General features: G+C 41.0%; 1 protein-coding gene across 1 annotated transcript in view; it reads right to left on the minus strand.

The window, feature by feature from the left end:
- Positions 1–16,640: 16,640 nt before the first annotated feature.
- Positions 16,641–23,391, minus strand: part of WDR44 (WD repeat domain 44) — a 57,197-nt gene continuing 50,446 nt past the window's right edge. Inside the window, exons 18-20 of the mRNA XM_059385399.1 lie at positions 22,909–23,036; positions 21,788–21,922; positions 16,641–17,781 (exon numbers count right to left, since the gene is read on the minus strand). Coding sequence (XP_059241382.1) covers positions 17,687–17,781; positions 21,788–21,922; positions 22,909–23,036 — 358 coding nt within the window. The 3' untranslated portion in view covers positions 16,641–17,686. The remainder of the gene's footprint in view (positions 17,782–21,787; positions 21,923–22,908; positions 23,037–23,391) is intronic.

Genomic DNA, 23,391 nt, shown 5'->3' on the forward strand with positions numbered 1-23,391 from the left:
GAAGGCAGCGGCTTAACCCACTGAGCCACCCAGGCGCCCCAAGGGTTGGACTCTTAACCGAGTGAGCCACCCAGGCGCCCCCAGAAATTTACTTTTAGGAATGCAGGAGCAACTACTAGTTATTCCAAAATACCGTATATCCCATTCCATTCCAATTTTTTTCTTTTTAAATAACACCTTTATTAAGATATATTTCGTATATCATAAGATTCATACCATAATAATTTGATAGCTATCACCATTTCTTTAACAAACACATAGACAAGTTTCTTTAACAGTTAAAAACCATTGGTTCTCTTCTTCTCCTTGAATATATACAGTAGTCCCCCTCATCTGTGTTTCAGTTACCTGCAGTCGACACTGTCCAGAAGCAGATGTTGCTCTATCTGACACGTTGTCAGAAGGTCACTAGGAGCCTAACGTTACATCACCATGCTGACGCCATTCCCACCTCTGTGTCTCATCACGTAGGCATTTTCTCATCTCCCCTCATCACAAGGAGGGGGAGTCCAGTAAGATAGGTTGAGAGAGGCCGCATGCACATAACGTTTATTACAGTTTATTGCTATAATTATGTAGTTCATTAATTATTATTCTTAATCTTTTACTGAGACTTATTAATAAATTATACTTCATCAAAGGTATGTTTGTATAGGAAAAAATAGTGTATATACTGGGTTCATTACTATCTGCATTATCAGGCATCCAGTGCGGACCTTGGGACATATCCCCCGCGGATAAGCGGGGACGGACGGTACTTCCTTTCTCTTCCTCTTTGTATCCTAATGCCATGTATCTTTATTCTTGAAAGCGTTTATATTGATCATCCCATCATAATTCCGTGCAGCACAGATACACACGTTAAACTTGTATTTTTCATTTCCTGTGACCATAGTGCTCTAAATGTTTAACACCTCTCTTGAAGCGAGTTAGTCTTACAGTTTTGTTGCCGCACACTTGATCAGTTTTAACCAGTAATTATTAAACATGAGAAGTACATTTTTTTAAAAGACTTTACTTATTTACTTGAGAGAGAGGCAGGCAGAGGGAGAGGGAGAAGCAGGCTCCCCTCTGAGCAGGGAGACCGACTCAGGGATGGATCCCAGGACTCTCGGATCAGGACCTGAGCCGAAGGTAGACGTTTAACCGTCTGAGCCACCCAGGCCCCCTGAGAAGTAAATTTTTATTGGAAGTACGGCTCTAAATGAGGTGTATGGGACTATATTTAAATTAGTTCATATTTCGGGCGCCTGGGTGGCTCAGTGGGTTGGGCCGCTGCCTTCGGCTCGGGTCATGGTCTCAGGGTCCTGGGATCGAGTCCCGCATCGGGCTCTCTGCTCAGCAGGGAGCCTGCTTCCTCCTCTCTCTCTCCGCCTGCCTCTCTGCCTACTTGTGATCTCTCTCTGTCAAATAAATAAATAAAATCTTTAAAAAAAAAAATTAGTTCATATTTCTGTGGATGACTCTTCTTTAAAATTTTAAGATTTTATCTATTTACTTGAAAGAGAATGCACAAGCACCGGGAGGGGTGGAGGGGGCAGAGGAGAAGCAAGACTCTGGGCTGAGCAGAGAGCCCGATGCGTGACTCCATCCCAGGACCCCGGTATCATGACCTGAGCCGAAGGCAGATGCTCAACCGACTGAGCCACCCAGGCGCCCCTGCAGATCACTTTTTCTTACTGCTAAAAGGAGACGGGGTTCAGCCTCAATTTTATTCCTATTTTTCTTTCCTTTTATAGATATAAGCATTGAGGAACCTTATTCACAATTTTCAGTAGGTGACAATTTTGCTAGAGCTATGCCACTCAGTTCTTTGAACCCTTTCCAAGTATATATAAAGAACGCAGTGATCTATTATCAAAGCTAGTTTTGCAAAGGAAGCTTCACACCCCACGTGGGCTTGAACTCACAGCCCCGAGAAGAAGAGTGTCAGGCCCTACCGACTGAGCGCGGTGGGACTGAGCCCCAGATGAGGTATTCCTTCAATTTTCTGTGGGCAAAGCATCAGAAACCACGAGACTGGCCCCCGGCACCAGTATTTGGAATTTTCCCTCTGTTTGTCTGTAGGGAGCTTTTTCTGCCCTGGGGCCAGTCCCTGCAGTAAGTCTTGGGTTGGAGGAGAAGCAGGATTTTCTGTCTGTCAAGGGGAGAGACAGGTGGTCCGGAAAGGAGAGTCTCCATGCTGCCTCTTCCTCAGACAGAGGGATTTTAGGAACTCCGAGAACATACGAAAGTGGAGGCATGTGTCCTTCCCAGCAGCTGCAACCCAGGAGTTCCAAGATTTTACGACTCTCTGGAATGGCTTGGCGAGTTTGTAAAGAAGCAGATTCTGGGGCTGGTTCCTTGTGATGCTGAATCGGGAGCCGCCCCCACCCCCCCACCCCCCCACCCCCGACTGCCGCCTTCCCAAACGGTGCGCATTGTCTGGGCTTGACACTCAGGATAGCCTGGGCTAGAGTTCAAGAGGCAAAGGACAATTTGCTCATGGGCTGCAGGCATGCACAGATCCCCAACCACTTGGGGCCCTTTTCGCTTAGCTCAGGGTCAAGGGCAGGGCTCTGAATGAGGCTCAGGTAGCTGCCTAGTGGGCTCCATGAGGGCCACGTTAAGTCCCAGGGGAGTGAACAAACCAACAGCAATTCATGCATGCTGGCCGCTGCCAAAATCCTTCCCTAAACAGCCCGTCCTCCACCCTCCCCACACCCTGCCCTTTGGACACCCTACTCTTTGGTCGCCGGGCAGGTGGCAGCTTCTCGGAGGTTAGTCATGCGCCATGATGGGTCCACAGGCCAACCTGTAGGTTGTGTGTCTTTCGGGAACACTGGTGTCGGCTTGCAGTGCCTGTGAGAGCCAGTCATTAAAGCTGCAAGCCATTTGTTCAAGAGTCCTAGTTACCGCTTACATTGCAAAAAGGAAAAAGAAAATTTAATTGCAGCAAAATAAAAATATAATAAAGACGAAGGTAAAAAATAATACTCAGGACATGTCCCTTCCTAATTTTTTCCTCACTTTTTGCTCTCACTTACGATCTTGTGATTATTTCCATCTATCACCTCTGTATGGTGGAAATGCCACAGAAAAGCGCTCTGCCCCGTGCCTCTGCTTCTTGCGCGTTAGGGTTGGGTCGCTGGTAGACAGAAATGGGCTGCAGTAAGTGTATTTACACAACAAAAATGGCATATGCTGTGAATCCGGGCTCGCTTTTAGAGTGCCATCCATTCAAGCCCTTCTCTGCATGCCCACCGCTGGTTGTTGGCCTTGGGCAAATCGGTGGCCTTGCCTGTCTGCCTCTTAACCTTTACCAAATTGAGTTAGTTCCTTGAACTTCCATTCCTAGCTCAGGGGTTTTTAAACTTGAGGGTCCAATCTTCTAGAAAGTTTTCCAAAATAGATTCCTGACCCTCCTCCCCCTCCCCCCATTTCTGACTCAGTGTGCCCCAGGAGTCTGCGTGTTTAACAAGCCCCCAGGTGCCTCCGAGGAGAGGAAGGTGAACCAACCAGACAGACCACAATTTGAGAACATCAGAGCAACGGGAGAGGAAATGGAAAAAGGAGAAACAAAATGTCCTGTTCTTGACATGAATGCATGAGGGCAAAAAGCTTTCATGTACTTGTTTATATTTTATAAGCTTAAAATAAACCCTTTCTCTAATGGAGATGCATGAGAGCTTGGCTGACCCAACTCTGCCTCTAATGGTTTATTCCTTTCATTTAGTGAATGCTCATGTCAAAGCAAAAATCGAACCAAAGTAGTCACATGTAATTTCCAATCTCTCTTCTATTATTCCGACCTTTTTACATTGTACTGAGCAATGCAGCAGACACAATTCAGATGGAATATTTGTGGAGCACCTCATGCTTATAAGGCTTCGGGATCAATTGTCATATGCACCTATGGGTCAGTCCGTAATAATTAACAAGGAAGAGGAATGATTCACTTGTTTTCTGTGTTTATTTCAACTTGATTCCCAGAGGGTTTTAAGGCTTTCCACCACCTTCCAGTCCCATTGCCCGCTGTGTCTGTCTCCGCTGACCCCAGGGGCCTCATAGTTTGGGGTTCACTCTTACCACACACAGAGCTTCATTAAGACCAAGTGTACCTTTCTTTTTTGCCTCATCCAAAACTCACCTTTCTGAAGACTCTCCTGATTATGGACTCTGACCTACCTAAGTGAGATTCGATTTAAGTTCTCTGTGGCCATTATTTTAATTACTCATAGCCAACATTTTAAGAAAATCAGTTTCGTTCTGGTTCTGCTTTTAGTAAAGCACTGTTTTGCTAAACACTTTATTTTGTAAATAACAGGTCAGTTTCGCGCTTCAATAAAATAGATGTGAAATTGGTTATGGGGTTCAGTTCATTCCTGTATTTTGGCTCCTTCTGTTGGATTTGGTCCCAGGAGAAGCAAAGTACTGCCATTTGCTGTGATATTCCTCCCCACACCCCTCGCCAACTGGGGCTGGTGAAAATCTAAGCCCTTGTTCTTCTAGGAATTTGAAGTCATGCTTTTGGTTTTCTCATCCAGATAATGAATACTGTACACTAATGCTGAGTACCAGGTGGGGAGGCAATATTCATTGATCCTGTTGATGCACGTGTTTGTGGAAAAAAACATTAGGGAAAATGCTTCTCAGTATACTGATGTGAAGCACGACCAGTTGTAAATAGAAATTGGAGGGCTAGGGTGCCTGGGTGGCTCAGTGGGTTAAAGCCTCTGCCTTGAGATTAGGTCATGATCCCAGGGCCCTGGGATCGAGCCCCGCATCGAGCCCCGAATCAGGCTCTCTCTGCTCAGCAGGGAGCCTGCTTCCTCCTCTCTCTTTGCCTGCCTCTCTGCCTGCTTGTAATCTCTGTCAAATGAATAAATAAAATCTCTTAAAAAAATTGTTAAAAAAAAAAAAAGGAAATTCAAGGGCTAGAACCCAGGTCACTGATTATGTCAGTCTGGTGCCACAGATCAGAAGAACATTAAAGACATTAAGAACAAAAACAACTGAATAAACAAAAAGCAGAACCAGACCCTGATGGCTGGCTAAGGGGAACGCTGGGTAAGGTGGGTGAGAGGGATCAGGAGATTCGCGTTTCCAGTTACCAAATGAACAAGTCGCAGGAATAAAAGGCACAGCATAAGGAGTAACGTCCGTGATGCTGTCATAGTGAGCAATGGGACAGATGGGAGCTACGCTTGTGGGGAGCGGAGCATAAGCTATAAACTTGTCAAATCACTAAGTTGTACTCCTGAAATTAATGTAACGTTGTGTGTCAACTGTATTAAAAAAAAAAAAAAAGACGTTACTAGCACAAAGCCTGACCTGTCCTGACAGCTGGGTGAGATGGGGTGATGGGGCTGGTCCAGTTGGGGTTCCTAGTTGCTCTGGGTCTAGCACAGCCAGCCCCAGAAACAATTCCTATTTCCCCTATCTGTTTCCCTTTCTTTCATCTTTTTAAAAAGATTTTTATTTATTTAACAGAAAGAGAGAGAGAGATCAAGAGAGCACAAGCAGTGGGAACGGCAGAGGGAGAAGGAGAAGCAGGCTCCCCGCTGAGCTGAGCAGGGAGCCTGATGTGGGGCTTGATCCCGGAACCTTGGGATCATGTTCAGAGCTGAAGACAGATGCTTAACTGACTGAGCCACACAGACAACCCCTTCTGCTTCCCTTTCTTCCAACATTTTTTCAATGCCCTATCTTTCTAATTAGAAATTCTGACAAAGATATTTATGTCTATATCTCTCATTGTTACTCATAGTAATAAAATACAGGTACATCCTGAATGTTTAATAGATGCTTAAACCGTGTCCATATGATAGAACATTTATACGCCGTAAAATAGGGAAACTGCCCATATGTAGCATATTATTCAAATTACCTTGTATAATTGTATAAGCTCTTAAAAATATATATGCATTAGATTAAATATACTAAAATATTAGTACTGGTTATCTCTGAATTACAATATTCTGGGTAATTATTTATTTATACTGTTTGGCATATGCCAGGTTTTCTGTGATGAGCAAGTATTAAAGTGAAATAAATAAAATCTTAAGTTAAAAAAGATTTCTTATGAATTTGTGTCAGCTTATGCATCTGTTATGCCAGCAACCAAATCATCTCTAATGTTTAAGCCTTGCTACTAGTCCTAATCAGCAATCAGCATATAGAATTCAACTCCGGTCCCACAAATGCTGCCCCAAGGGTAATATTTTGCATGTGCATAATCCTTAAATCATGGCTTTTAAAAAAAATTAAAATATTTAAATTTTAAAAATTTTAAAAATAAAAAAATTCTTAAAAATTTAAAAAAAATCTATGACTTAAAAATCATAGATTTTCACCAAATCTTCTTAAGATTTAGGTTTCTCATGAAACTGAAACTTGAGTATACATGTCACGGATCTTCACGTTGTTTATGTCCTTGCATTAATCTGAAAAGGCTTTATTACCAATTCTAATAGTGGGGAAGCTTTCTATTTTTTTTTAAAGATTTTATTTATTTATTTGACAGACAGAGATCACAAGTAGGCAGAGAAGCAGGCAGAGAGAGAAGAGGAAGCAGGCTCCCTGCTGAGCAGAGAGCCCGATATGGGGCTCGATCCCAGGATCCTGAGATCATGACCTGAGCTGAAGGCAGAGGCTTAACCCACTGAGCCACCCAGGTGCCCCAGAAAAGCTTTCTATTAATGAAGGGTGTTCTGACTGTGACTTTGGAGGGAAAGGGCCGTACCTTATTATCTTTCTGCCCTTTACAGTACTTAATAGAGTAGGAACTCAGAAAACATGCAATAAAATGACTGAAATCATATATTGTAACTCTTTCATGAGTATCTAAGATCCAAAGCATTCATATTACACATGGTTCAAGGCAACCTAGGTGATTATCTGAAATTTTTTTGCTTTGAAATTTTTCTTGTCTTGTTTTAGCCTCGACTAGCTGCTTCAAACTTGGTTCACGCGGAGTTTTGAAATTCTGATGAGCTCTTCAGAAGTATATCAAAAATATATTTTGTCAGAGAAATTAGGGTTACTTTTCCCATTAAATACCAAAAGTTTTTGCAGAAATTGCTAAGTGGATCTTCAAATTCACGTGGAAATGCGAGTGACCCAGAACAGCTAAAACAATTTTTTTAAAAAGATTTTATTTATTTATTTGACAGACAGAGATCACAAGCAGGCAGAGAGGCAGGCAGAGAGAGAGGAAGGGAAGCAGGCTCCCTGCTGAGCAGAGAGCCCGATTCTGGGCTTGATCTCAGGACCCTGAGATCATGACCTGAGCCTAAGGCAGAGGCTTTAACCTACTGAGCCACCCAGGCGCCCCAGCTAAAACAATTTTGAAAAGGAGAAACAAAGATGGAAGACTCATAGTTCCCAATTTCAAAAGTTATTACCCAGGTAGAGTAATCAAGACAATTTGGCACTGGAAGATGGATGGGCATATAGATCAATGGAACAGAATTGCGACTCCAGAAATAAAAGCTAAAATAAAAAAAATAAAAACTCAAAACAGATCATAGACCTAAATGTAAGAAATAAAACCATAAGACTTTTATTAAAAAACAAAACAACTTAGGAACAAATTCTAATTGAATTTGGCAGTGGTTTCCTAGATATGACATCAAAAGCAAAAATGACAAAAGAAAAAAATCAATATATGAAAATTAGAAAGACTTGTGCTTCGAAGGGCACATCATGGTCAATATATTTTCAAATCATATAGCTGATAAGGGATTTGTACCCAGAATACATAAAGTACTCTTACAAGTCAGTAACAAAAAGAAAAATAACTCAGTTTAAAAATGGGCAAAATATTTAAATAGACATTTTCCCAAAGACATACAAATGCTGAACAAGCACATGAAAAGATGCACTTGGGTGGCTCAGTGGGTTAAGCCGCTGCCTTCGGCTCAGGTCATGATCTCAGGGTCCTGGGATCGAGTCCCGCATCGGGCTCTCTGCTCAGCAGGGAGCCTGTTTCCCTCTCTCTCTCTGCCTGCCTCTCCGTCTACTTGTGATTTCTCTCTGTCAAATAAATAAATAAAATCTTTAAAAAAAAAAAAATCGGGTCATGATCTCAGGGTCCTGGGATGGAGACCCGTATCAGGCTCTCTGCTCAGTGGGGAGCCTGTTTCCCTCTCTCTCTCTCTGCCTGCCTCTCTGCCTACTTGTGATCTCTCTCTCTGTTAAATAAATAAAATCTTTCAAAAAAAAAAAAAAAGAAAGAAATGCAGATCAAGACCGTAATGAAAATAGATTTCACTTCCACAAGGATAGCTGTAATTTTAAAAATGGACTATAACCAGTTGTTGATGAGAACGTGAGGAAACTGGACCCCTGACACACTGCTAGTGGGAGGGCAAAGCGGTGCAGCCACTGCAGAAAACAGCTTGGCAGTTCCTCAGAAACTAAATAAAAAGTTACCACGTTACCCAGCAATTCTATTCCTAGGTTTATACCTAAGAGAATTGAAAACAAGTGCCCAGGGGACGCCTTTGACTCCTTCGACTCAGGTCCTGACCCCAGGACCCTGGGATCGAGCCGGCATCTGGCTTTCTGCTCAGCAGGAAGCCTGCTTTTCCTTCTCCCACTCCCCCTGCTTGTGTTCCCTCTCTTGCTATGTCTCTCTCTGCCAAATAAATAAATAAAACCTTAAAAAAAAAAAAAGAAAAAGAAAACAAATGTCCACACAAAAAGATGTACACCAAAGTTCAAAACATTATTAGTCATAGTAGCCAAAAACGGGAAATAAGACAAAGGTACAATGGGGTATTATTTAGACATGAAATGGAATACAGATATATGATACGACATGGATGAAAATATTAACTAAAAAAAGCCAGAGACAAAAGAACACATATTTAATGATTCCATTTGTACGAAATGTCCACAATAAGCAAATCCACGGAGACAGTAGACTAGTGGGGCTGGGACTGGGTGCACGGAACTGGGAAGTGGGAAGTGATTGCTGTGGGCACAAGATTTCTTCTTGGGGTGATGAAAATATTATAAACTTGGTGGTGATGTTTGCACATCACTACATGGGTGAATTTTATGGCATGTGAATTTTATATCAATAAAGATGTTTAAAAGTGCACGAGAAGGAATGACTTTGAATTTTAAGACATTTGTTTTAGTATCTGTGTATGTGTAAACACTACACACACACACACACACACACCCTTCAAAGATGCAGGGGTTGGGGGGCTGAACCTCCATGCAGTCAAAAATCCACTTATAACTTTTTTTTTAAAGATTTTATTTATTTGACAGAGAGAGATCACAAGTAGATGGAGAGGCAGGCAGAGAGAGAGAGAGAGAGAGAGAGAGAGAGAAGCAGGCTCCCTGCTGAGCAGAGAGCCCGATGCAGGACCCGATCCCAGGACTCTGAGGTCATGACCTGAGCTGAAGGCAGCGGCCCAACCCACTGAGCCACCCAGGCACCCAAAAATCCACTTATAACTTTTGACTTCCTAAGAACTTCACTACTAATAGCTTACTCTTGGCTGGAAGCTTACTAATAACATAAATAGTTGATTAACACATATTTTCTGTGTTACATGTATTATATACCGTATTGTTACAATGAAGTAAGCGAGGAAAAACAATATTAAGAAAATCATAAAGAAAATACATTTACAGAACTGTATTCACTGGGAAAAAAATCTGCTTATAGGGGCGCCTGGCTGGCTTGGTGGGTAGAGTATGTGACTCTCGAACTCAGGGTTGTGAGTTTAAGCCCTACACAGGGTGTAGAGATTGACATAAAAAAACAAAACAAAAAACCTTTCAAGGAAAAAAATCTGCTTATAAGTGGACCTACACAGTTCAAACTTGTGTTCCCATGTTGTTCAAGGGCCAACTGTATGTGTGTGTATATACAAAATGTGTATTATGCGTGTATAGATAATAATGTACATGTGCATATATAAATTTATAAGCCTTGACATTCTATTTTACAGTCACTTTCATATTTGAGATTTCTGTTTTAGAGGGATTTCATGTATAACTCTGAGCTCGGAGGCTGAGTCACTAGTAGTTTTTAAAAAATATTTTATTTATTTATTTTAGAGAGAGAGAGAGAGCATGAGAGGGGAGGTCAGAGGGAGAAGCAGGCTTCCCTGGCTGGGAGCCCGATGTGGGACTCGATCCTGGGACTCCAGGATCATGACTTGAGCTGAAGGCAGCCGCTTAACCAACTGAGCCACCCAGGTGCCCAGTCTTTAGTATTTTTAATTTCCCGGTTTCCTCTTCTTAGTACAGTTTTGTCAATTTTTAGGTTCATTTTAAATAAAATGACCATCAGGGCAGTGTCATGAACGGATTTATGTTGCCCCCAAGTTCCTATGTTGAAGCCCTAATCCCTAAAACCTTGGAATGTGACTCTATGATAAGGATAGGGCCTTTAAAGAGGTGATACAGTCAGGCCTTCAGGTGAGGCTTCACCCAATTTGAACTGGTGTCCTTTTAGGAAGTGGAGATCAGGACAGGAAGGGAGGCATGAGGGGCACGTGTGCTCCTAGGGATGACCTGGGAAGAGTAGCCTGAGGGTGGCCATCTGCCAGCCAAGGAGAGAGGCCTCCGAAGAAACCGAAGCTGCCAGCATCTTGATCTTAGACTTCTAACCTCCAGAACTGTGAGAAAACAAGTTTGTGTTGTTGAAGTCACTCAGGCTGTGGTATTTTGTTATGACAGAACAAGCAAATGAATGCAGGCAGACTCATCTGCAACTGAGTTATGGGCTGTCAGGTTTGCCTCCAGGAAGATCCACAGTATGAATCCCAACCATCAATGCCCTCAACTTCTACAGTGTCCCTTAGAATGGGGGTACTTCAGTGGCTTTTCATCGAGAGAGAGGATTAAGTTATGCATAACCAAGTCAGAAATGACTTTCTTGGAAAGAATGCCTTTCTTATCTTCTAAAGAATTACTAATTCTTCATGTCACTAAATCATGTGTTCTCAAATGTTTGCTTTTTGACAACTCAGAATCCTGCTTATATATAAGCCAAGTGTAATGAACACCTGCTTGCATGTTGAATTCGAGAAGTGGGTTTCTAGGAAACGGACATTCATATGTAGAGACTTATGTATTCCTTATACATTTTTTAAAAGATTTTATTTTTTTATTTGACAGAGAGAGAGATCACAAGTAGGCAGAGGCAGGCGGTGGGGGTGGGGAAGCAGACTTCCCACTGAGCAGACAGCCCAATATGGGGCTCGATCCCAGGACTCTGAGATCATGACCCGAGCTAAAGGCAGAGGCTTAACCCACTGAGCCACCCAGGTACCCCATAAATTCTTTTCTTCATGTAAGTTATTTATATACACAAATACATATATATTCCCCTCTCCCTCAATAAATGGGCTGACACTGAGGCAAGAAAATCAGAGATGACCACTTTAATCATGTAAACACAGTCTTAACAGAATTACATTCTTGTTTGTTTCTCCTTTTAGACTCCCTTAAGATCTTGACACAGACTAAGCCCTTGATGTTTGCTGAATGAGTGGAACCTCAGTGCAGTAACAGGACAGAACACCAACTACTTTAGGAAAATGCTAAGCATCTGGCAGGAAGAAAATGCTAAGCAAGGCAGGAAGTGGTCTACAAAAAAATGCCACAGCTTACTTATTACATAAGGATGGCTATGTACATCATCAAATCCCAAATGATTTTTATAAAGGGACAGATAATTTAATCTAATACTAAAAAGATAATGTGGGTGGAGAGAAAGGTGCTCACCTACATAACTTTAGAAGACAGTGTTGTGATCAGAACCATGACACCAAAGATAAAGGACTATACGTAAAAACTGCACTCCTGTTGGTAAAGTTGTTTCTTATGGGGTATGGGTTACCAATTCTGAAACTGCTGAATGTGCTGTGCTGGTATTGAATAAAGAAGTAAATGGATAGTAAATGGTGGGAGCCAGGTTTCTCACTGTTGGAGGAGGTTACTGATAAGCAGAAGAAACTAGAAAGATCTATGTATTAATGGATTAGAGACATCAATAAGAACTCATATTTAATTAAATACTGACAGTTACATAGAAATATTTGTAATTTGTATATACAGATATTAGTGTATACACATATGTCCTTGCTCTGCCAGCTGAGAAGGCCCAAGAGAAAGGACACCTGGCGGCGATGAGCACATCTCCCACCCAGATGGTGGTTTCTGATACCCTTCTCCCATAAAAGTAACCAGGGCTCCTTGATTAAATGGCTGGGGCAGGAAACAGAGAAGAGGAGCCTGGAGCATCTTGGAGTGACAGAAAGCAAAGAAATGCTCAAAAAGGGGGAGGGGGGCTCTGTCAACTGGACACAGAAGCTACCTTGAAATAATTCTTAATTGTTAAGGGCTGGAACAAGTTAAACAACAAAATAATACAGTATTGGTTTACAAATCAAAGCATAAAATAAATACCCACGAGCCCATGCTAACATCAAGAAAGGGTTGAGTTAATATATGTATAAATGAGACAGAAGAGACCTATCTCCCGCACATGACAATGCAAATAAGTCGCAGAGCTACCTGCCCCTCGAGGAGGAGGGCCGTAACTCCTCTCCACACTTTGAGTTTGGGTTGTGCGTAGTGATTCATTTCCAAAGAGCAGATTTATAGAAGAAAGAAAACATTAACTCTGTAGTGGAGAAGCCTGACAAACACAACGTCAGCCAGGTGCTAAGTCATGTTCATAGTACGTTTCCTTAATGTGATGCAATGCAAAGCGCGATTTACCTCTGTTGTTCTCCTCCCAGTCCATAAACGCAGTCAAATGAGGAGAAAAACTAAAGACAAACCCAAATCCAGGGACATTCAACAACATACTTGACCAGTACTTCTCGAAACTGTTGAGGTTATCAAAAGCATGAAAAATCTGAAAAACCATTATGGCTAAGAGGAGCCTGAGGAGACCTGACAACCACAGTAATATCATATCCTGGAAGAGATCCCAGAACAGAAAAAGGACATTAGCTACTGAAATCTGAATAAAGCACACAGTTTAGTAGTAATGTACCAATTGCTGGTTTTTTGATGTGAAAAATGTACCACAGTAACGTAAGACATTAACAACAGAGAAAGTGGTATGGGAGATACAGGAACTCTTTGCAAACTTTCCTGAAAATCTTAGAAACTATTTTTTTTTAAGATTTCATTTATTTATTTGACAGAGATGACAAGTCAGCAGAGAGGCAGGCAGAGAGAGAGGAGGAAGCAGGCTCCCCGCTGAGCAGAGAGCCCAATGCGGGGCTCGATCCCAGGACCCTGAGATCATGACCTGAGCCAAAGGCAGAGGCTTTAATCAGCTGCTATTTCTCTTTTTAAAAATATTTATTTATTTGAAGGTGGGGAGAAGGGGCAGAGAGAGAATCTCCAGCAGACTCCACTCTGAGTGCAGTGAAGCCCAGTGCAGGGCTCAATCCCATGACCCCAAGGATCAAGACCTGAGCCAAAATCAAGTCAGGTGCTTAACCAACCGAGCCACCCAGGTGCCCCTTAATATTCTCAAATAAAATGTTTATTTAAATTAAGAAAACATCATATGACTAAATGCAATATGGTATTCTGTATTGGATCTTAGAACTGAAAAAGGACACTAAAGGAAAAAAACTGGTGCAGTTTGAAGAGTCTGGACTTTACTTAACAGTAGTGTACCAGGTTGGTTTCTTCGTGTTGACTAACGCCCCATAGTAATGTAGTTGTCAACATGACGGGCAACTGAGTATATGGGAATTCCGTATTTTCTGCAACTTTTTTGTAAATCTAAAGTTATTCCAAAGTAAAAATTTTATTCAAAAAAAATGTAATGCAGGGTAGCTGGATGTATGAGCAAACTATCTGCTTGGACCTAGCTAACTTCCATGACGGCATTTGGTTTGTTTGGGACTCTGCGACAGATCTTTTCTTGCAGTCTACACTGCCACCGCCCTCCACCTCGCTGCGTCCACCTGAATGTCTTTCATGTGTGTGAATCTACACCAGAGCAGTGCCCGTGGTTAGGAAGGGAAGCCTGGTCTCTCCAGGAGCATGGATGACTCCAATCTAGAGAATAAAACAGAACAAAATGCAACAGGCAAAGCTTCCGAACTGAAGGGAGCCGGAGAGCAGCTGAGCGCAGGGGTCTATTTTTTTTGTTAAAGATTTTATTTATTTGATAGACATCACAAGTAGGCAGAGAGGCAGGCAGGGAGGGAGAAGAGAAAGCAGACTCCCTACTGAGCAGAGAGCCCGACTTGGGGCTCGATCCCAGGACCCTGGGATCATGACCTGAGCTGAAGGCAGAGGCTTTAACCCACTGAGCCAACCAGGTGCCCCCGCAGGGGTCTATTAAGCTGCAGTTAGCTCAAAGCAGAAGACCGTTAAGATTTTGGGGGGAAATAAGCAAAGATTTCAGGCCGGGAGGAGAGGACCAGAGACCAGGGAAAATATCACTACGGAGGGTACTCGGTTTTCTCTGCCTTACTTATAAACTCTGTTACCCATACTACCCTTGCTGCTGGTAATATCAGATGAACAAAGATTGGCCTGAGATCAAGTGGCTGCCACCAGTAACCAGGAAGGGTGCAACAGACAGGGGTGAGGACGAGAAGGGGCATTTCTGGGGCCATAGCCACAAGATGGTTCCAAGCCTCTTACTTGTTTCTGTGGGCATCTTCTCCGCCAGACTGTGAGTTCTCCTGGCACAGAAATGCTGTCTTATTCTGCTATAGCCCCAGCAGTGCTGTGTGTGTGGTAGGTATTCAATAAACACCTGCTTCATGAATAAGTAAGTCAGAGAGCTAGAAACCAGTAAAACTGTTAATGTTTTTCTTTTGAAAACTGATGGGGAAACATTAAATCCCAAACAGGTCTTTACCTTGAATCCTCATAGTAACTGAGGTTATTTAAAAATATTCTAACCCTTGGAAAAGGCTGCTTTTCTTTAACTAAAAATAACTGAGATCCTTAAGAAAAATATTCTTTTTTTCGTGAGTAGGGATATCTGGCCTCTGATTCTCAAAGTTACACAACTGAAATCGGGATTTGAGGGAGAATACATTGTTAAACATGTTATTTCAAGAATAAAAAGTCTCTGACCAGCTGTACCATTTGAAGATCATAGAAAATGGCATGCTAAATTATGTTGAGTCATTAATATTTTAATTCCAATTAAGGTAAATGGAGAGAGAGAGAAAAAAAAGCTCAAAATGACTTTTTCAAAGAGCTTTTAATACACAGAAGGAGAAATTGGAAAAAAGGAGAGTATGGTTACTTTTTTTCTTTTTTTCACAAGCTAGGTTTATTCACTTTAATAGATTGTTCACTGCTCTAAGATGGTAAGATTATAGCTAACTTTTTTTTAACTATTAAAATGTTCTCTCTTCTGAAGAGGTGATGGTAGATGGTTTAAGATTAAAGCATCAAGTTGGAAAAAAAAAGTTGGTGCCTTATGTCAACCCCTAAAAGAGTATTCACCCACGAAATCTCAGATGTCTAGAAAGCACTTCTGTATATTTTTTACGGGGGAAGAGGGTTTAGAGGGCACGAAGGGATTTGGGAAAGGTAGTGAGAAATGTACATTTGTTGAGAACACCTACTTACTAGGCACCAAGCTTTAGACATACATTATTTCTCAGTAAAAATTCATAATTTCAGTTAGGTATTCTCCTATTATAGACAAGGAAATGGAAATTAATATAGGATAAATAACTTACCCAAGGAATGTGCTAATGGAGGGAGCCAAAACTAAGTTTATCTGATTCTACACTCTGTGCTCTTTCTTCCGCACCACTTAATATAGTGAGTTTCTAATACTCATTTTACAGAGAAATATTAATCAGTTTTTCTTAGTATACATCTTGAGTCTCTGTTTTCAAATTCACCTTCTGACTTGTAAATCTGCATGTTTATTTATGTAGTGTCAGCAAACATTTAAAAAACTAAACCTAGAAAGGTTAGTATTAGTCTCTCAAACTTGCATGCCAACTATTTTTGGCCTTTTCTTTCCAGAAACCACATGAAACCTATCAGGAAATATTCATACGGCAAGGCCCCAATTATCTGCAATTGAAATGATTAGTGCCACAACAGTACTACAAGTCTTTGGGCAGAAGTCAGTGAAAGCCAAGCTGCCTCTAGGAGTTGAAGACATCAAATTCTCTGAAACACTAGATCAATCCAACTACCAGCCAGATCTTGAGACTGAAGCAACGGACCGGTTACAGAGCCAATGGCCTAACAACTCCATGTGTCAGGCAGAGTACAGAAGAGTGAGCAGAGAAGGGGGAGAGCATAGCACTGGCAATAGTGAAGGGAAAAAAAAAAAGCAGCACAGGGGTGAAACCAAGGCAAACAACATGAAATGAAACAGAATATCCAGAATACTCCAAGACCATGCTGATTAATAAGGATATGATCATGGCTTTCCAGCTTCTCACGCAGATACCAAAAACAAATGCAATAAAGAACACATATGCACACAGGTAAACTCTTAACAGTTTAGAATTAGAAAAATATTTTTTTGTAAGGTATGTGGTTAATGCACTGTAAGTCAGGGGTCCAAAATCTGGTCTTCTGCTTGTTAAAAATCAAAGTATAAAGTAAGACTTTGCTTTTCTTACATTCCTCAGTTTCCCAAGGTCATCTGAAAATAAAGTCACATATTTAACAAGTGTTTGGTGACCAACTTTTAATAATACATATTTAATTTTCAGAAACATATGCTAACCATCAACAACATGATAAGGGTTCCATTGCCCCAGATGTTATTTCATTGGTACATTATATCAATATTTACAAAGGCTTTCAAATTCAACAACACAAAACAAAACAGCTTAATTTTTAAAACTACAATGCTTTAAAAAAATGTAAACAGTTCATTTTTACATTATTGTAAAAAAGAAGACTCACTCCTTAATGCGGCTTAATTTTTTTAAGTGAGCAAAGCCTGGTGCTCATGGATAATGAATGAAAAGAATTTTTTACATAGAAACATTGTGCTCCAGTGTAGCAAAAAAAAAAAAAAAAAAAAAAAGAATGAGAAAAAGAAAAACAAAAGAAGATAAAGAGAAAGGAAGAAAAATTATATATATACATACATAGAAAAGAATCTTAAGTCCACAATTTAGACCACACACAAAAAAAATCTTGTCCCCAAATTGAGAAGTTTATAAAAACCATTTACACACGGTTGTTGACCTATTGAAAACCTGTATAACATTTTCAAAACAGTAACTCAGTCAATACCACTTTTCTGAAAAATGAAGTTTTGTGCAAAAGAAACTTTATAAGCTAGAAACAAGACTCCTCCCCTCCCACCATAAGAGGCCAAAAGGGCCACTGAAATAACTTAACTCTGTTAGATTTAGTGCATGTAACCAAAAGGCACACACATGTGATTAATATATTAATATATTTTCATGCAGAAACCTGCGCATGTTCACAATTATGTAACAAAAACACAAATATAACAAAACATAAAGCCTAATGTTTGGCAATGTTATTCTAGCCACATTTCTGTCTAGTCTATCAGTCCAGGGTTTATAGGTCATTAACACTGCCGCTCAAAAAATATATTATATTTGAACAACTTCCAATAAAAATTAAACAACAAAAAAAAGGATGTTAGCCTGAAACACTAGAATATACTTTTTCAGTTCTGATACATACAGAAACTTACTGATATGTTTATCTTAAATGTCATTTCAAATTAAGATACATTTTTCCTTTTGTTAATAAACACTTTGATTGCTCCAGTGAAGTCAGCAGAAAGAAGAACTTCTGTATTATCTGTCTTCATGATACCTTAAAAGCATAAAAAAAAGTTTTTAGTTGAATATAAAGTCTGCTGTTTGAAGTGTCACGTGCCCGTGACCCCACACATTTTCCCCATGTTTTCAGTCTTTCCTCTCAAGATTTTTTTTTAAAGATTTTATTTATTTCACAGACAGAGATCACAAATAGGCAGAGAGGCAGGCAGAAACAGAGAAAGAAGGAAGCAGGCTCCCCGAGCAGAGAGCCCAACATGGGGCTTGATCCCAGGACCCTGGGATCATGACCTGAGCCGAAGGTAGAGGCTTATTAACCCACTGAGCCACCCAGGTGCCCCAAGATTTTTTTTTGTAGTAATCTCTACACCCAAAGTGGGGCTCAAACTCACAACCCCAAGATTAAGAGTCATACATTCCCCTGACCGAGCCAGCCAGGTGCCAGTCTCTTTTCCAGCTCCCTCCAGTAATCCTTTCATTCTCCTGTACTCTCCTCCTCTCTGAGGCTCACTTCCACTTCCGGTGCCTTAGCCAGTCTTTCCCTGGCTTGGGGAGATTACAGACCCTTGGGGCCTGGATGCCTAGATTTACTCCCAGGCAGCCTAGGCCTCTAAACTGTCCAGTGCTTCACTTCACGGCAAGAGGATAGCATGTCGTTCAGCTCCAGGACTGGAATGCAGGCAGAATGGCATCAGCTGGGCCAAGTGTGCTGTTATCAGGGGTCTCTAGTGAGGTGGACAGTAAGGTTCATGGTCCAGCAGACATACTGAAATTGCCAGGAAATGAAGTACACATGATGCCTCTGTGAATGCTGACAGCAACTTGCTTCCATGGTTTGTATGAAGAGCCATGTAGCTATGCTGAAGGGCGAAATGCCTACCTCTGACATTTACCAGTAAAAAGCATTTAACAAAATTCACAATTCCATTATGCATGGGTAAAAACTACAGATTTATGAAGGACTGATTAGTAAGGAAGAAAATAATCCAAACTTTAACTGGAAATTTGGGTACAGAATGGGTTAAGACAAAATGGCTTCATTTAGATCTGCTAAAAACATATCCTAAGCCTGTGAACATTCCTTCCCACTCTCTGGCCTATATCAACCTTGTGCTAGGCAGTAGGAGGCAGCAAAGGACTTGAGATAAGAGATGATGAGAAAGGCTGGAGAAGAATATAATTCCTAGTGTACAGATAAATGCTCTGTAAGATACAACAACAATAAAGACGTCTCCTACACAGCAGGCATTTTGCTAGACACTTTATATATTCTCTTTAATTTTTATCATAAACTTATAAACTAGGGATTATCATGACTTTATACATAAGAAAAACTGAAGCGTAAATTGCCAACTATGTCAGACAGAGGGCAATCAGATATATTTTATGATCTCATACTAGTTTTCAGAGTTTTCTTTTTACATTTTACCTCGATGGGTACAAAACCACAAACACAAATCTGAGTATAATTCATTAAAAGTTGTGCCTCTGTAAAAAGGACTCAGCAAGTCAACTGAACCTTGTTAATATGGTGGAGTTCTGAAAAAAATGTTTAAAAAGGACTTTTTCATCTTTCAAGTTGTTTTAATCATGAGAATTTTCAGAGGCAACTGGATGGCTCAGTCAGTTAAGCATCCAACTCTTGATTTCAGCTCAGATCATGAGATCAGGGCTGTGAGACTTCTGTGAGAGCTCTGCACTTGGGTATGGAGACTCCTTGGGATTCTCTCTCTCCCTCTGGTTCTCCCCTCCAGTTCACACTCTCTCTAAAAAAATAAATCCTTAAGGGGCGCCTGGGTGGCTCAGTGGGTTAAAGCCTCTGCCTTTGGCTCAGGTCATAGTCCCAGGGTCCTGGGATTGAGCCCCACATCAGGCTCTCTGCTCAGCAAGGAACCTGCTTCCCCCTCTCTCTCTGCCTGCCTTTCTGCCTACTTGTGATCTCTGTCAAATGAATAAATAAAATCTTTTAAAAAAAAATCCTTAAAAAGGCTAGAATTTTCAGTGAAATGTGGAGGGGAGATGCACAGAGTATAAAAAGGTACCACTGGGAGGGAAAAAATAGCCCAAATGATGAGTTAAAGGAGAACACTGGATCTGGTTCTGAGAAAAAAAGAAAAAGAAAAAGAAAAATTGCCAAACAGGTATTTAGTAAAGGTTTAATAATGCTGACCTGGTATATTTCTAAATCTTGTAACTGAAGGAAGTGCTAGACCGAAGTTCATCTTTGCTATCACAGACAGAAGAAATAGTGTATTTAGTGTAGTGCACAGTATAAATAATACCGCAAGGGAAATTACTTGAGATTAAATGAAATAAAATACTTGTGAACTCTAAAGTATTCAAATACTTTTAGAAGAGCCGTTTGTATACTGTAACTTTTGTTGTGGTTTAAAACTCTCTAAAAAGTCTAGCTATAGTCTCTAGAAAGAAAAAGAACATTTAATAAACTATTCTGAAATTCATTTAAACAATACATTTGTTTTCCAAATTTATATGGTCTCACCACGCTCTTAAGGGCTAACAGGGACTTCTTCTTCTTCTTCTTTTTTTTAATTTGGGAGAGAGCTGGGTGGGAGGGAGAGGGAGAGGCTCTCCAGCAGACTCTCTGCTGATCTCACGACCCTGAGATCATGACCTGAGCCAAAATCAAGAGTCAGGTGGCGCCTGGGTGGCTCAGTGGGTTAAGCCGCTGCCTTCGGCTCAGGTCATGATCTCAGAGTCCTGGGATCGAGCCCCGCATCGGGCTCTCTGCTTGGCAGGGAGCCTGCTTCCTCCTCTCTCTGCCTGCCTCTCTGCCTGCTTGTGATCTCTCTCTGTCAAATAAATAAATAAAATCTTTAAAAAAAAAAAAAATCAAGAGTCAGACGCTCAACCAACTGAGTCACCCAGGCACCCCTAACGGGAACCATTTTTATATAATTGACACTCGGTACAACTTTTTGGTGTTTTCTTTTTACTTTCTAATCTGACCATTTTATATAACTGGAATTACTCCTTATTTCCCTAAACATATGCTGCAAATCACAAGAAATCACAGGCTTGTAAATAGCTACCTGGGAAGTTATAAAGCTATCAGTTTGTGGCAAGTAGAAAAGGACGCTACTTTTATTTGGTTTAATTCATTTGCTCAACACATACTTATTAGGACCAACTATATGTAGGCAATGGCATTAGAATAATATATAGGACATATATAAGTCTCTGTCCTCAGAATGAGAGTCTGCTAGAAGAGACAGACAACAAAGAAATTTTGTATTGTATGTCTTGTTTGTACTTCTCCAAAGGGAACAACTGCCCATAAAAAAAAAAATAATGAACTTTTGGGGAGTCTGGGTGGCACAGTCAATTAAGTATCTGCCTTCAGCTCAGGTCATGATGGGACTGAGTCCTGCGCTGGGCTCCCTGCTCAGCGGGGAGTCTGCTTCTCCCTCTATCCTTCCCCCCCTGCTCATGATCTCACTCTCTAAAATAAATAAAATCTTAAAAAAAAATAATTAATGATGGGGGCAGCTGGGTGGTTCTACCTTCAGCTGGTCATGATCCTAGGGTCCTGAAATCAAGCACTTGGCTTGTGCTCTCTTTCAAAAAAAAAAAAAAAAAAAAAATAGGGCGCCTGGGTGGCTCAGTGGGTTAAGCCTCTACCTTTGGCTCAGGTCATGATCTCAGGGTCCTGGGATTGAGTCCCACATCGGGCTCTCTGCTCAGCAGGGGGCCTGCTTCCTCCCCTCTCTCTCTCTGCCTGCCTCTCTGCTTACTTGTGATTTCTCTGTCAAATAAATAAATAAAATCTTAAAAAAAAAACAACCTTTAAAAAGAAAAAGAACTTCCAAAATTTTCATTTTTAATTCAAAGGTAAATCTAAATGAAGTAAAACTTGCAACAAAAAGGTTACTGAAATGTTTGGAAGGGGAAACTCACACTTATGTCATAAACAAGAAATATTTCTTCATACACACAAAAACCTCACAATACCCAACGTAGGTCAATGAAGCTGGAAGTGCTGACTAGAAAAAATGTAGGTCAAATAAAATATGAGTACCTACCAGAGGGCATGGTATCTAAAACTTCAGCATCTTCACCTTTTTCATTCCCTTCTGCTTTTTCGGATTGCATATCCAAAGACAACATCAAACTTGGGTTTGGAGCAAAGATGGCTGATGTAACAACTGCATTATGTGCTGGGGAAAAAAAATGTACTTCAGCATAACTAATAAACTTGATCCTAAACATCCAGACAGAAAGCATCATATGCAAAAAATACAATAGTGTAGTTTTTTAAACAGTATATGTTATTAGCTAGTATCCTTTAAAATTAGCACATAAGTAATTAAGAACTATTTAAAACCCAAATATATGTGCTTAAAAAAAAAAGCACATACAGGCATACCTCAGAGATATTGCAGGTTATTTCAGATCATTGTAAAAAAGCGGACATTGCAGTTAAGCAAGTCAAACTAATTTTTCTGTTTGCCAGTGCATATATAAAAATTGTATCTATCCTGTGCTGCAGTCAATTAATGTGCAACAGAATTAGGTACAAAAACAACGTACCCAGCTTAATTAAAATGAGGTGTGCCTGTATAAGTTCGGCCTTGGTATAGAAAAGTCAAACAAAGCCAAATACAAAGCAAAAGCAGTTATGGCTGCCAGACTGTCTCTGAAGTAATGCCTATTCACACTTACTTGTAAGGCATCTCCATCTTTTTTTAAAAAAAATATTTTTCTTTCTTTCTTTTTTTTTTTAGAAGATTTTATTTATTTATTTGAGAGAGACAGTGAGAGAGAACATGAGAGGCGAGAAGGTCAGAGGGAGAGGCAGACTCCCCTTGGAGCTGGGAGCCCGATGTAGGACTCAATCCTGGGACTCCAGGACCGTGACCTGAGCCGAAGGCAGTCGCTCAACCAATTGAGCCACCCAGGTGCCCTATTTCTTTATTTGACAGAGAGAGATCACAAGTAGGTAGAGAGGCAGGCAGAGAGAGAGGAGGAAGCAGGTTCCCTGCAGAGCAGAGAGCCCGATGCAGGGCTCGATCCCAGGACCCTGGGATCATGACCGGAGCTGAAGGCAGAGGCTTTAACCCACTAAGCCACCCAGGTGCCCCTAATACATCTCCATCTTAACTTTACTCATTTGGAGGACACACAGGAGCGGGCATTTACTTACCCTTAATACCTTCCCAAAAATCATTCCGGTCTCTCCTGACTGAAGTAAACTTGCTGAGGTCATGGTAAGTACTCCAGATATAAACATACTTATCTTCTGAGCCACTGACGAGGTAACTAAAATCATGGCTAAATTTGGGAAAGAAAAAGAAGTCAGTTTTGGATGTTTTAGGTTTCCTTCTATCAGCCCTTCCTACTTTAAGAATCCCAAGCGAACACCCAGGAGAGCTTGTTGACATACAGACTCCTAGTCTCACTCGAGAGGTTCTGAACATGCAGGTCTAACATGGAGCCCAGAGGCACAAGGATTTTCACGAAAGCTCTAGATAACTGTGCTGCCTGTTAGCCCACACCGAGAGAAACGCCTACTTAAGAGATGAAAGAGAGAAGCAGAACACTTCACCAACTAAATTTCTTGGTAATTACTGGGTAATTCAAGAAGAAAGGAAACTGTTAAGGAAAAGGCTGAATGAAAGAGGGCTAT

Source organism: Mustela nigripes, chromosome X, assembly GCF_022355385.1.
Source record: "Mustela nigripes isolate SB6536 chromosome X, MUSNIG.SB6536, whole genome shotgun sequence".
NCBI classification, from domain to species: Eukaryota; Metazoa; Chordata; class Mammalia; order Carnivora; family Mustelidae; genus Mustela; species Mustela nigripes.